This window comes from Diabrotica virgifera, chromosome 8 (genome assembly GCF_917563875.1).
Source record: "Diabrotica virgifera virgifera chromosome 8, PGI_DIABVI_V3a".
Lineage (NCBI taxonomy): Eukaryota > Metazoa > Arthropoda > Insecta > Coleoptera > Chrysomelidae > Diabrotica > Diabrotica virgifera.
In genome coordinates, this window is record NC_065450.1 from 171,618,487 (window position 1) to 171,632,180 (window position 13,694).

General features: G+C 31.0%; 1 protein-coding gene across 1 annotated transcript in view; it reads left to right on the forward strand.

Moving 5' to 3' along the window:
- Positions 1-13,341, forward strand: part of LOC126890309 (uncharacterized) — a 78,885-nt gene extending 65,544 nt beyond the window's left edge. Inside the window, exon 2 of the mRNA XM_050659168.1 lies at positions 13,257-13,341. Coding sequence (XP_050515125.1) covers positions 13,257-13,341 — 85 coding nt within the window. The remainder of the gene's footprint in view (positions 1-13,256) is intronic.
- The last annotated feature ends 353 nt before the right edge of the window (positions 13,342-13,694 follow it).

Below are 13,694 nucleotides of genomic sequence, written 5' to 3' on the forward strand. Positions count from 1 at the left end.
CACATGGCCCAACCATCTAAGTCTTTGCGCCTTAATTACTGCTAGTATGTTAGGATCTTGATAGAGCTCAGTTAGTTCCTTATTTGTTCTTCTTACCCATTGTCCATTTAAGTTTTTCCCAGCGAAGATTTTGCGCAGCATTTTCCTCTCCCAAACTAATAACAACTCTTGATGTTTTTTGTTGTGACCCATGTTTCAGAAGCATACGTTACTATCGGCCTTATTACGGTCTTGTAAGTTCTTAGTTTTGCTCTTCGTGATATGTTTACTTCTTAACAACCCATTAAAAGCAAATATAGCGCGGTTGTCCGACATAATTCTCTTTTGTATTTTTTCTTCACAGTTAGGATCTCTTGTGAAGACAGTTCTTAAGTACTCAAATCTCTCAACTTCTTCGAATTTATACTGTGTTCCCTTCGCTGTTGTCATTGTTATGTATTGCCCCCGAACGAATTGCTTATTTGTCCATTCCATATACTTTGTTTTTGCTTCATTTATATACAATCCTTTGGTTGCTGCCCTCTCCTCGAGTTTCATGAGTGTTTCTATAAGTTCTATTTTGCTCCTAGCCAAGATTACCAAATCGTCTGCGAATGCCAAGCACTGATGTTTTTTGTGGTAGATCAGACCTGTTCTATTAATGTTTGATTCCTGTATAACCTTTTCTAGTAATATACTAAACATTATAGGCGATAATGGATCACCCTGTCGCAGTCCTTGTTTGACCTCAAAGCTTTCTGTTATAGTATTGTTTATCTTGACTTTATCATACTGATATATCATACTGATATTGTTTAAAAACACTAATAATATTGATATAAAATGTTAATCAATTTTATTTATTGTTATAAGAATCAAAGGTAAATATGATTAGGCGAATGAAGCCTTAGGTTTCGCAGTCAATATCCCAACCACGCACACATGTTGCAATCTATTTCAATACGGTTTATAGTACAAAATATACATTTAATATCAAAATAGTGGGATATATTTTTTTAGTTGAGGACACTTGATCACATTGCATTGTTTCAGGATAAGGTGAAATATCTTCAATAAATGGAAAAAAGCATGTATGTCATATATTATAATACTTTCTATACTCTTAATATGTAGTCTCGTATAAATTTGTAGTGACATGATTTTAAGTATAAGAACAAGAAGCTTGCAACAATTTTCAGAGAAAATAGAAAACTAAAACTATTTTAAAATGATTATTCGAAATAAAACATATGCAAATATTCACTGTATTTGCCATCTAGTGGAATAACTGTAAAATTAAGTCAGTAAAAAAGGTACATTAAGTTTAATTAAATTAAGTAAATCATCTTGTATACTAAAATTAAGGTTCTAAAATTTTCATTTCAAAATGAAAATCGACAGGGGCAACAGTACCTATACTAAAATACACTCTGTATAGATAATTATGTCAATGTTAATAATACTGGATAGAGAATTGAATATCCTTTCAAATGAGCTAGCACACGCCCCTCTTCCCTATTTAAAAATAAGGGGTGGGGGAAATGGAAGGTAGGGGGTTGACAAATGACAGATATGTATGTACCGTAAAAACTGTGTTCCCCTTAGATCAAAAGTCGGGCTTTTATATTTATATGTTAAGTTCAATATAAATTTCACATAACTGAACTATCACTGTGTCCTCCATTTTGATTATTATTGTTCTCAACTAACGCTATTTTCAAAATTCTTGCTTTCCTATCCATCTTTAACGTAAATTATTAAAAAATATAAAACTATTTCTTTATTAACGCTAGTCTCCGATAAGGCTACCGTGATTTAATGCTGAGGTACTAAAATGTTATAAAATTAACAAACAGTACGAGCAAGAACAAAGAGTCCACATCTTCTTATAACTACAAGTGACTGAAACATCGAAACAATAATAATTCTTACTGTGTTATACAGAAAAAGGCAGTAGAAACGATTAATCTCATATTTATCGACAACACTGTATGGTCCTCACTTGATGAGCTGTAAGGAAATATACACGTAAAGTTGTCCTCACTTTGTGCGCATAACGAAAAAGTATATACAGTCTCACTTTAATAGCTGCGTATAATGGCCTCACTTGGGTGGCAATATACTTGAACAATACGGGGCACATATACGTAATTTTTTTTGTGTATACTCGTCATTTTTTAATTGCTATTTACTTGTCAAGGTCACTATGAAGAGTTGAAACGATTATGTCTACGTTTTCTACCGGTCCTCACTAAGTGCGCGTAATGTCAGGACCTCACTTTGATATCTGTGCATAAATATATATATATATATATATATATATATATTTGTAAAAAAAGTATCATTGGCTTTAAAAAGTGATATTTAGAAAAGAAATTTAACCAGGAACAATTTTTATGTAGATATGTTTGTACCAAAAGTGCATAGAACTCACCCTCATGTAACCTGTGCCCAGGGACTAATTCACCCATTTCTCAAAAACGCACCCCTTTAAATGGTAGCACTCCGCAGTTTTTTCATATATAGATGTCCATTGACCACATGAAATAATAAAACCCCGTTAACGTTTTAGTTCCTTTTAGCTATCTCATTTTGAATATAACCAATAGCCTATTAAACCGGTATGACATAATAGTTATTTATGATATAAGTGTTAAAAGTACACGTTTAAGGCACGCATGTGAAAGTTTGCAGAATGAGCGATAGCGAGTTATGCAATTCACATGAGTGCCTTAATAATGTACTTTTTTACACGCACATCATACAATAGTTTTTCTACAAACGTAATTACAGGACAATATCTACAAAAACTTTTACTTGAACTTGACTGACATTCCAATTTTATATTTTTTTGACATTACATCAAAATTGCATATACGGTCAATACAAACTGCAGTGCGTTAAAATTTTTTTAAAGCACTAGTGCCTTAAAGTAGCATTTTTAACACTCGTATGGAGTGCTAAAAATTGCATTTTTAACACGGTTGTAGAAAAAAAATATTAGATAACCGATACAGAAATTTTAATGCACAGTTACAATAAAAATAGTTTTTTTACTAAATTCAGCTCAATAAAGTTTGTTTTTTACATGAAGATAGAAATAGTATCTATTAAACAGTATATTTATAAATAATGATACGTTTGTTTTTTTTCAGTATTTTACCGTGTTCTACAAAATTCTGTTACTTTTGGTAAACTTAAATTCAACGACACCAGCAACTACTATCTAAATATTTTACAAAATATTTTACAGTTCGGAAAAGAAAGTTCCACTGTTTTATTTATTGTTTTTATTTTTCATTTATACGATATCTCTCCCCAAGGAATGTTTTGTCAACCCTTAGATAAACTAAGTCAACAAAATATTTTGTACCTTATTTATAGATTATGATTAGGGTTGTCATTTAAAATTAAATGTTTTTGTTGTTGGGAGCTAGATTAAAATAATAAAAATGTTTGTGAATTTGTTTGTATTGTTATTACGACCAAATTGGTATCCTGATTACATGGAAAAAATTATGTACAAATTATTTTAATAATGTATCTACTTTCATAATATTATTGATATTGGATCTAAATAAATTACTTTTTGAATAATCTTGTAATTAAATCGTCATTATGGACAAAGAAAATTATCCTAACCATTTCTATAACTTACAAGCTGGCATTCAATATTGCGATTCTGTGGTGGGATCACGATCAGTAGAATTCTATTTTGCTGACGCCACAAAAATAATTATTTTCTATAGCCATGATAAAAGAGCCACTTTCACGCACGGATTTCGTTTCCGAAAGTTGCACTTTCCCGCACGGCGTGCGTGAAAGTAAATTTTCTCGCACGGCGTGGGGGAAAGTAAAATACCTTGTAATATGGCATTATAATATATTATAAAACTTGCAATAAACTAATATTTAGATATTACTTACTAATTTATTTCAAATTTATCTTATTGTGTTCATGTTTTAATGAAATTAGCGCGATTATTTCATTCATAGGAGATTCTGACCAATAGAAAGCTACAGAAATAAAAATTAAACTGATTATTTTTTGATGATTTTAACTTCCAATCGTATAGTAAGATAATTGATCACGTATTTAATTCTGTCCAATCAGATTAAAATTATACGTAGAATTATCTACTGTAGAAAATTACCGATAGAATTTTTTTAAGTAGATTGTTTCTGTTTAATGGCAACCAGTTTCCTAGTTTTGACAACTGTCACATTTAAGAAAATATCCATAATATACGTATTAAAAAAATAATCTTACGAATATCACACGACAGTAAGAATAAATAAGGAAATAATGCTTCATTTTTACTCAAATTTGTTATCATTGGGCAATAGGCACTCGAGCCCTGCGGGCTCTCGTGTCTATTGCCAGACAACAAATTTTCGAAAAACTGTCGCATTATTTTCAATTTATTCTCACTCTCTTGTGATATTATACCCGATTATTTTTTGATGATTTTAACTTCCAATCGTATAGTAAGATATTTGATCACGTGTTTAATTTTGTCCAATCAGATTAAAATTATACTGAGAATTATCTACTCTAGAAAATTACCGATAGAATTTTTTTAAAGTAGATTGTTTTTGTTTAATGGCAACCAGTTTCCTAGTTTTGACAACTGTCAAAACAGTAATATAACAAAACAAAAGCAACTTTTTTCTAGAGATAGATATTAATAAAGACTTTAAATCAGTTATAACAAGTTGTCCTTGAAAAATGCATAGTTTTCCCGTCTTTTGACTCTGAAACTACAATATTTAGCATTTGATGAAATAGAGCCAACATATAAATAACTATAGCTCAATTACTATTGGTCTTACAGAAAATTTAAAAAAACGGTTTTGTTTATTTTTTCAAAAGGTAGGTTCATTTTTGTTAAATAAAGTTGTTTTGATAAAACGAAAATTTTTGGAGTTATTAGCAGAAAACTTATTAAAATCATTGAATTTTTCGATATAAAACTAACACTTTCGATAGCGAATAACTCGAAAACTATCAATTCTATCAAAAAAAATGTATAAAACGCTTTTTGCTTACAATAAACGTTTTTACTAAGTTTTGCGATTAAAATATAATAAAAAATTTCCACCCCCGAGATGGAGTGGCAACCACCCCCATGGTAAAAGTGCCTTTCGGCATGATATAGATTTTGATCCTTGGACTATCCACTACTTATTCTCAAGTTTTAAAACAAATCGATTCATTCTGTAAAAATTGCGAGGTTTTGTCCTATTTTAAGCTTCATTACTTGGACTGTGACGCTACAATAGGAAAAACACGATTTATTAGGTATGTTCAAGGCAAATTCTTGCAATTTTTAATCCAAAATTACTTATATTTATTTTTTATACTGATGCAAGTATAAATGATTTACGAACTGTTCTAAATCAAACACAATTACATGGAGATCAAAAGCCTGTAGCCTACTTTTCAAAGAAATTAACCCAATATCAAAAAAAGAGAAAAGCTCTTTTTTGGAAACTTTGGCTATAAAATTTTGGCAACATTGGTTGCTTGGAAACTTCTTCACTATATACACAGATCATAAACCACTGGAAAAGCTCAATAGTAAAAACAGAACAGATAATGCATTAGGGGATATGATTTCACTATTTATCCCAATATAATTTTAAGATAGAGTACAAACCAGGAAAAGCAAATACAGAAGCAGATTGTCTGAGTAGAAATTCATTTTTTGAGGATCATGAAAATAATGAAGATATCCTAAAGGCAGTCAATCTTATTAGTCTAAAATGTATAAAAGTGATCAAGCACAAAACCAACAAATAAGAGAAAAAAAAAACAATTTTATTATGGGAAACTATATTTACTACAAGAATGATAAAAGAAAAGAAAAAATATGGTATTAAGTGAACAATAGAGTAAACTTGTTTTGAAGAAAATTCATGAAACTTATTGTTACATAGGAATAAATCAAATGAAAACAATGTTTAAACCTTGTTATATTGCACCAAATTATACTGAAAATATAAAGGTAATATGTAAAAACTGTGACGTTTGCATAAAAAATAAAACGAAATTAAACAAGAAATATGGTTTAATGTCACAACTAGGTCCTACTGAGAAACCGTTTCAAATAATATCTTTGGATACAATTGGTGGTTTTGGTGGCCGCGGATCGACAAAGAAATACCTACACTTATTATTAGATCACTTTACAAGATTTACCTTTATCCTCTGTTCAAAAGGTCAAACTGCTCAAGAACTCATAAAGCTGATAGAAAAGGTTTCTGCAGAAAATGAAATCGAGACAATCCTTACAGATCAATACCCAGATCAAAATTCAAATGATTTTAAAAATTATCTTGAACAGAGGAAAATTCAACTGATTTTCACAGCAGTAGATGCACCATTCTCAAATGGTTTAAACGAAAGGTTAAACCAGATATTAGCAAATAAAATACGATGTAAATTAAATGAAGACAAAATATGGCATTGTCTAAAATAGCACAAAAATGTACAGATAAATATAACGAGACAAATCACACAGTTAGTTACAGGATTTTCACCAAAATACCTATTAAGTGGTGAATCTACTGACTTGTTACCACCTGAGTTAAAGGAGAAAAGCGAAAACATCAAAAATTTAGAACAAAATCGAAAAATAGCAGCACAGAGATCAACAAAATATTCTCAGTAATAATTGCACAAGAGCTCTAAAATTATCGAATTTTTCCCGAGTGACACTTTTATTTTATTTTCTTTATTTAATCAGTTAAGCCCATTCGTACCTTTCGGTGTTGGGCTGTTTACAACTAGTTCAATGTCTACATTTCAATACATTTTAATAATTATACCATACTTTTATTTTAACAATACAATTTTAATAAATATAAATTACTTATTTTACCCATCTTTCTGTCCATATGTTTTAATCTTGTGGTGCTTCTTTGATACTTTTTTTCCATGCTGTTCTATTTTCAGCCAATTGTTTTGCCATACTCCATTGCAGTCCTCTCTTCTCTGCTTCTTGTCTAACTTGTTCTTCCCTTGTACTCTGACTTCATATACTTTTTTCGTTATTCTTGTGTCGTTTAGTCTGTGGATGTGGCCCAACCATCCTAACTGTCGTTCCCCTATAATTGTCTCTATGGATTTTATCTTTAGAGCTTGAGTTATTGTGTCGTTTCTTATTTTGTCTCTTCGTGTAACCCCTTCTATTATTCTCAAGAATCTCATCTCTGTAGCTTTGATTTTTCTTTTGTTGTTCTTTGTTAGCGTCCACGACTCACTCCCATAGACGATTGATGGTCGAACCACTTTTTGGTACACTTGTGTTTTGACTTCTTTGGGTACCTCTTTCTTTCCAAAGAACGTATTTCTTAATGTATTATAAATTGTCCCTGCTTTTCCTATTTTATTGTTTATTTCTTTGTCTATTTTAACATCTTCTTTAATAATTGTACCTAAGTAGTTGTAGCTGTTTACTTGTTCCAACGCTTGTCCTTCTACCTTAATTTTTATTACTTTTTTTGTAGTTGCCATAACCATTGTTTTATTTTATCTGTATTTATTTCCATGTTCATTTTTCTTAGTTCTTTTATATAAGTGTTTATCTTCCGTGTCAGCTAAAAATACCATATCATCTGCAAATAGTAATTCTGTATTTGTACATTGTTCATTTCCCATTTTCCCAATATCATGTCTTTAGATTTCTCCTTGCATTGCTTTATTGCGTCATCTAGTACCATTGAGAAAAGTAATGGACTTTCAGATCAATAAAGCATATGTGTATCTCTTTGCCTTTCATCAATAGTTTTTCTCCTATTTGTCTCAGAATATCAGATCTTGGATATCAGAATATGAATATCAGATCTTGGGTACTCCTTCCTTTTCTGAAGCCAAGCTGGGATTCTTCTAGTTTTATTTCTAGTTTTTCCCTTAGCCTTTTTTCAATTATTCTATTGAATATTTTGGCAGGAACGCTTGTCAATGTAATACCCCTATAATTTTCGCAATTTCTTGCGTCTCCTTTCTTAAACAGTGGTACTATTATATCTGTTTTCCAATCAGATGATATTTCCTTTGCTGTGATTATTTCATTTAGTAGTTCTCGGAATTTTTCTTTTGAATTTTCACTCATGTACTTTAACATTTCAGCTGTGATTTCATTTTGGCCTGGAGATTTTCCCAATTTTAATTTGTCAATGGCTTCTGCAATTTCCTCTTTTGTTATTTGCTGCATTTCCTCTGTATTTTCGATCATGTCTTCCTCTCTTTCATGTTGATGTGGTTTCCATTCTGTTAGTTCTTCAAAGTACTGCTTCCATCTTTGCATTATTTCTCTTTCTGTAGTTAATATATTTCCTTCTTTATCTCTTATGTTTCTTAATCTATGTGTTTTCTTTTGTCTTAGCTGTTTCAATGTACCATAGAACAATTTCTGGTTATTAACATAGTTTCCATTCATTTTGTGTCCAAAATCTTCCCAAGACTTCTTTTTTGCCGTTTTAATTTCTTGTTTAATGTCGTTTCTGGCCATTTTATATTTTTCGAAATCGTCCTCCGATTTGGTTTTTAGATATTTTTCCATACTTTTTTCTTTTCTTTCACTTTACGTTGTATTTCTGCTGTCCACCATTTACTTTTCTTCGAATATATGTTTGTGATTTTAGTTGTTCCACATATTTCTTTTGCTGTTTTCAATATGATTTCCTTAAATTGCTTCCATTTATTTTCTATTCCTGTGTTAATTGCCTTTATAGTCTCGAACTGTTTGGTTAACTTCTTCCGGTATTCCTCTTTACTATCCATTTCTCTTAATTTGTAGCTTTTTATTTTTTCTTTAGTTATCTTCTTTCTTTTTTCTGTTGTGTTATGTGTGTGCACCCTTAGTTCCATTATAAGCAAGTAATGATCACTGCTTATTTCAGTCTCTCTTTTTACCTTTACGTCTTTTATCATCTTTAGGTCTTTTCTTTTTATTAGGAAATAGTCTATTATGGATTTTTCTTTTCTCGATGAGATTGCTCTAGTATATTTGTGTATGTCTTTGTGCATAAATTTTGAATTCGTTATAACCATGTCATTTGCTATACATAAGTCTATGATTCTGTTTCCGTTATCATTTTTCATTTCTTCTCCATGTTGCCCTAAGTATCGTTCAATCCCTTTATTGTCTCTTCCCACTCTACCATTTAGGTCTCCCATTATTATAATGTTTTCTCCTTCGTTATCCATCTCTGCTTGTAACATTTCAAGGAATTCATCTTTTTCCTCTTTTTTGGCATTATCATTTAGCCCATATGCTACGATTATGATGGTTATATTTGTATTTTCTAGTTTTACTTCCACTACCAATAATCTTTCGTTTATATATCTTTCACCTATTATGTTATTTGTCTTTTCTCTTTTTACTATTAGGCCTACACCTCCCGCGCCCCATTCTTTTAAGTCAACTCCTGACCAATATAAGCGGTAATCCTCATTTAGATCTACTATTCCTCTACCTTTCTTTTTTATTTCAGTTACTCCCAAGTAGTCTACATTTTGTAGTTTCATCTCTTCAATTATTTCCTCTTCCTTACCGTTAATACCTCGCACGTTCCATGTAGCCATTTTTATGATTTCCTTTTCATTTTTCTTATGTTCCGTATTTTTATATATCTCACCATTTTTGTTCCTCGCTATATTTGTAGCTACATATATATTTTTATTCGTGTCCATTTTATTTGCCAGGTTCGTTGTGTTTGTTTTCATGCCGCTTTCAATTTCTGCTATTCGTTTTTTGGATTTATTACTTCTAGTTTTTTCATAGTCTTATTCCATTTCCATGTCTCGCCATTTATAGTTATTTTATTGTACCCAATTTTCACCTTATTTCCTCTTAATTCTTCTTCTTTTGCCATTTTTCTTATTTACTTGTTCTTCTCACGCTCCCTTGTTGTCATGTCATGATTTATGTTGACCTTTTCCTGCTGCAGTTCTTTTAATTTGTATTTGTTTTTCATGATTTGTTCTTTTTCGTCTTCATTATTTCTTTCAATTAAGCATACCTTTCTTCCTATTTTATGAGCTCTTTTTACATTAATATTTATCTGTAGAGTGTTTTTTATCATGTTCTCCACGAATTGTTTAAGTTCTGTTTTATTTTGTGTCTCCATTTCAATTCCTGACATCACTATATTATTTTCCTTTTCTGTCTCTCTAGTCATTCAATTCTATCATTTGTTTCCTCTAGCTTCTCTTTTATATCTTTATTTTCTTCTTTTAGTTTTTGATTTTCTTGTCTCAATATCTTATTTTCTTCTCTTTTCATTTTTTTTATCTTCACTGGTTTTGTCACTCTGCTTTTTGAGCTCCGACACCATCTCTATTAATAGATCTAGTTTTTGTTCTTTACTATTTGTTTTAGATGGTGTTTGTGAGAGCTTTCTATTTTTTGATCTTTGAGTCGCATCATCCGGAACTCTTTTCCTTTTGCTGTCGTCCGAACAGTCGTCGCTGTCCTCCATGTTCTTGTTTGTTTCGCTTTGTATTATTTTATTATCGCCTTCCGTCATGTTCTTGTTTATTTCACGGTATCTTAGTTGGTATCTCAACGATAGGAACTTCGCCCAGATCGACTCTTCAAAAGCTAGGTTCCTCTTTGAGTCCTCAAACTATGTAGTTTATTTTAGTTTTCTTCGCCAAGTATTTTAATTTTTAGTTTTCCCTTTTTCCGCGACTTTTACTACACTCTGGCAACGTCGCCGTGACGTGGAGCGTGACCGTGACGTGGAGCGTGACCCGTCTACCAGCTGGGTGTTGAAACTCGTTCACATTCGTATGCCTGTTTTTGTGTTTGTTTATACACTCTTAATTCACACTTAATTAGTAATTTTTGTTTATTTTTTCACTTGTATCGTCAGTATGCACTTTTACATACACTTTATATTGGAAACTGTTATTTAATTTCCACTACCACATCCACAATTCGGTAAAATAGTAGGTGGTATTTCAATAACCTTCTCTTGGCTCTACACCGTTGCCGGTTCTCCGAGTGACACTTTTACAGGTTTAATTTCACGACCCGAAGGGGAGTGAAATTATGTCAAAGTGTCACGAGGGCAAAAATTCGATAAAAATTTTAGAGAGCGAGTGTAATTTGTTGCGATTATTTCATGAATAAAACTGTTCAAAACCAAAATTTTATTGTAATTTATTTATGTAAGTACAAATTAGTATAATTAAACACACATTTGTTATAAATATTTGACGGTTGAAAGTCATCACTTTTATAATTTTTAAAACATTAATTATTGTCATTAATGTCACTGAATGTATTTTTTCGTAGCAACGAAGGGCATCTGACGTAATATACTTGACGACGGGAAATTATCAAAAATTATCGATTTAATTTAGATTTCTGTAGCTTTCTATTGTTCAGAATCTCCTATGAATGAAATAATCAAAAATCGTGACCGTAATAAGGTCTAATACAGAGACATGTTAAGGATAGACTTGGCTAGGGTTATGCCACTCAATGCATCGAGGTTTAACGCCGACATAGAATTGAGTGGTCTATCCATCTTTGTCTGTCACATGCGCGGGATCATTAATTTGGTTAAAAGAGATAGATAGACTAACTATCGACTGTTTCCATGCTGTTTCCGCGTTACGCTTTTTGGGTGAGTATGCCGAGTCTACGCTTAATATGTCAATGGTCTAATAACCGTGGAGGTTACCTCTGTTTTTATTGGCTGTGAGTTTCGTCAATAGCGCTCTCTCGCGGTGTGAAACTTGTACTTTTCTGATAAAATTGTTAAAATTCAATACACAAAACTGCCACTAACAGCGCTGGCGAAAACTGTCAAATCCCCTCTACTCCTCGGCTCACAGCGAATCGGTAATTTTCTACAGTAGATTATTCCCAGTATAATTTTAATCTGATTAAACAGAATTATACACGTGATCTAAAATCTTACTATACGATTGGAAGTTAAAATCATTAAAAAATAATCCCTGTAATTTTTATTTTTGTAGGTCTCTATTGGTCAGAATCTCTATGAAAAAATAATCAGTAGTAATTACACGAGAGCTATAAAACTATCGATTTGTATCCCGAGTGACACTTTGACAGTTTTAATTTCACGACCCTAAGTCAGACCCGAAGGGGGGTTCCTTCTTAGTGGAAGTAGACGTTTAGCCACGTCCGTAACACGAAAGAACTAAGAGAAGCATGTAGCGAATATGAGTGAACTTTACAAAAAAAAAACTTTTTAGAACATAATAATTACTACGTACACTTCGCGTCATATAAAACTGGTACACTTTTTTTTCCAATGTAAACCTGTGTTCAGACTGACAATTATTGTTCGTTAATCACTTCGTTGTTGCCATCACAGATAACGGAATTGCACTAAATCTAAATACAAAAAAATAACGTTTAAAATGTATATTTCAAATTGTAATACATATATTTAAATTACACAATTGTTCACTGTAAAAATTATTCATTTTGTATTAATTTCAAATAAAATATTTAATTTTTCCAGTGTGTTTTATTTATTCTACACAACTTAATGCAGTTTTCTCCTACAATTTACGAGAAACTAATCACACCTCTCGATTTGACATTAAACATAATAATTTAAAGTCATGTCAAGATTTATTATTTATCATTATTTTTGAATTGAAATATTTTCATAAATTATAATAAAACACGAATCAATGTATGGATACTTAATTGAGATGACAGATAATTACAATTGTTTTAGTTTTTAGTATATTAAAAAATGCGGTTTGTCGCACAGCCCCGTTTTTACCTAGTTTGATATAATATTTTCGTTGAACTGGCAACGTTACCCTAGAAATTGGAATGACACTTGTGACAAGATCAACTTACACAACTTGAAAAACACGATTTTCGGTTATAAGAGTTGTACCAGTTTTTTTTGACGCGAAGTGTACATTGCCTATATAAATTGACAAGGTAATCATGCTTTAAATATCTATAACAAAAAAAATTCGTAAGTTTAATTTTAAATTATCAAAATTATATTGAAACAAAATAAAAGTATAATCGAATATTAAATTTAACTTGACGAATAAATATTCGCTAATTTATTTGTTGTTGATGAAAACGGCCCTAAATATTCGGGTCAATTTTAATCGTAATGTTTGTTATGTGTTATGTTCACAGTAACGGATGACTATAATTTTTTTTTTTTACTAAATTCAGTTAAATAAATTTTGTTTCTTACATAAATATAGAAATAATATCAAAACTATATAAATATTAATATTATGTTTGTTTTTTTAGTATTTTGGAGTGTTCTTTGGAGTATCTGGAGAGAATTCTACTACTTCTGATAAACGTAAATTCAACTTCACCAGTAACTGTCTAAATATTTTACAAAATGTTTTGTAGTTAAAAAATGAAATACACCTATTTTATTTATTCTTCTTCTTTTTCACTATATACGTTATTTCATCACAAGAGATTTTTGCCAACTCTTATAGTCCTGGATCCCAGGCACCAAAAACTATTTATTAATAGCAAGCTGAAAATATGTTCACAGACGAACGGTGTAGAGTCGAACAAACTTTGATGTATGCGAACACTGAAACAGGGGAAGTTTTAATTGTGGAATATGATATGTGATTATGAAAACTAGCAGACTATTTTTAACTTTATTCAATAGCCGACGTTATATAAAAAAATGTTTTAAAATATGGGACATATTAACAACTCAAACTT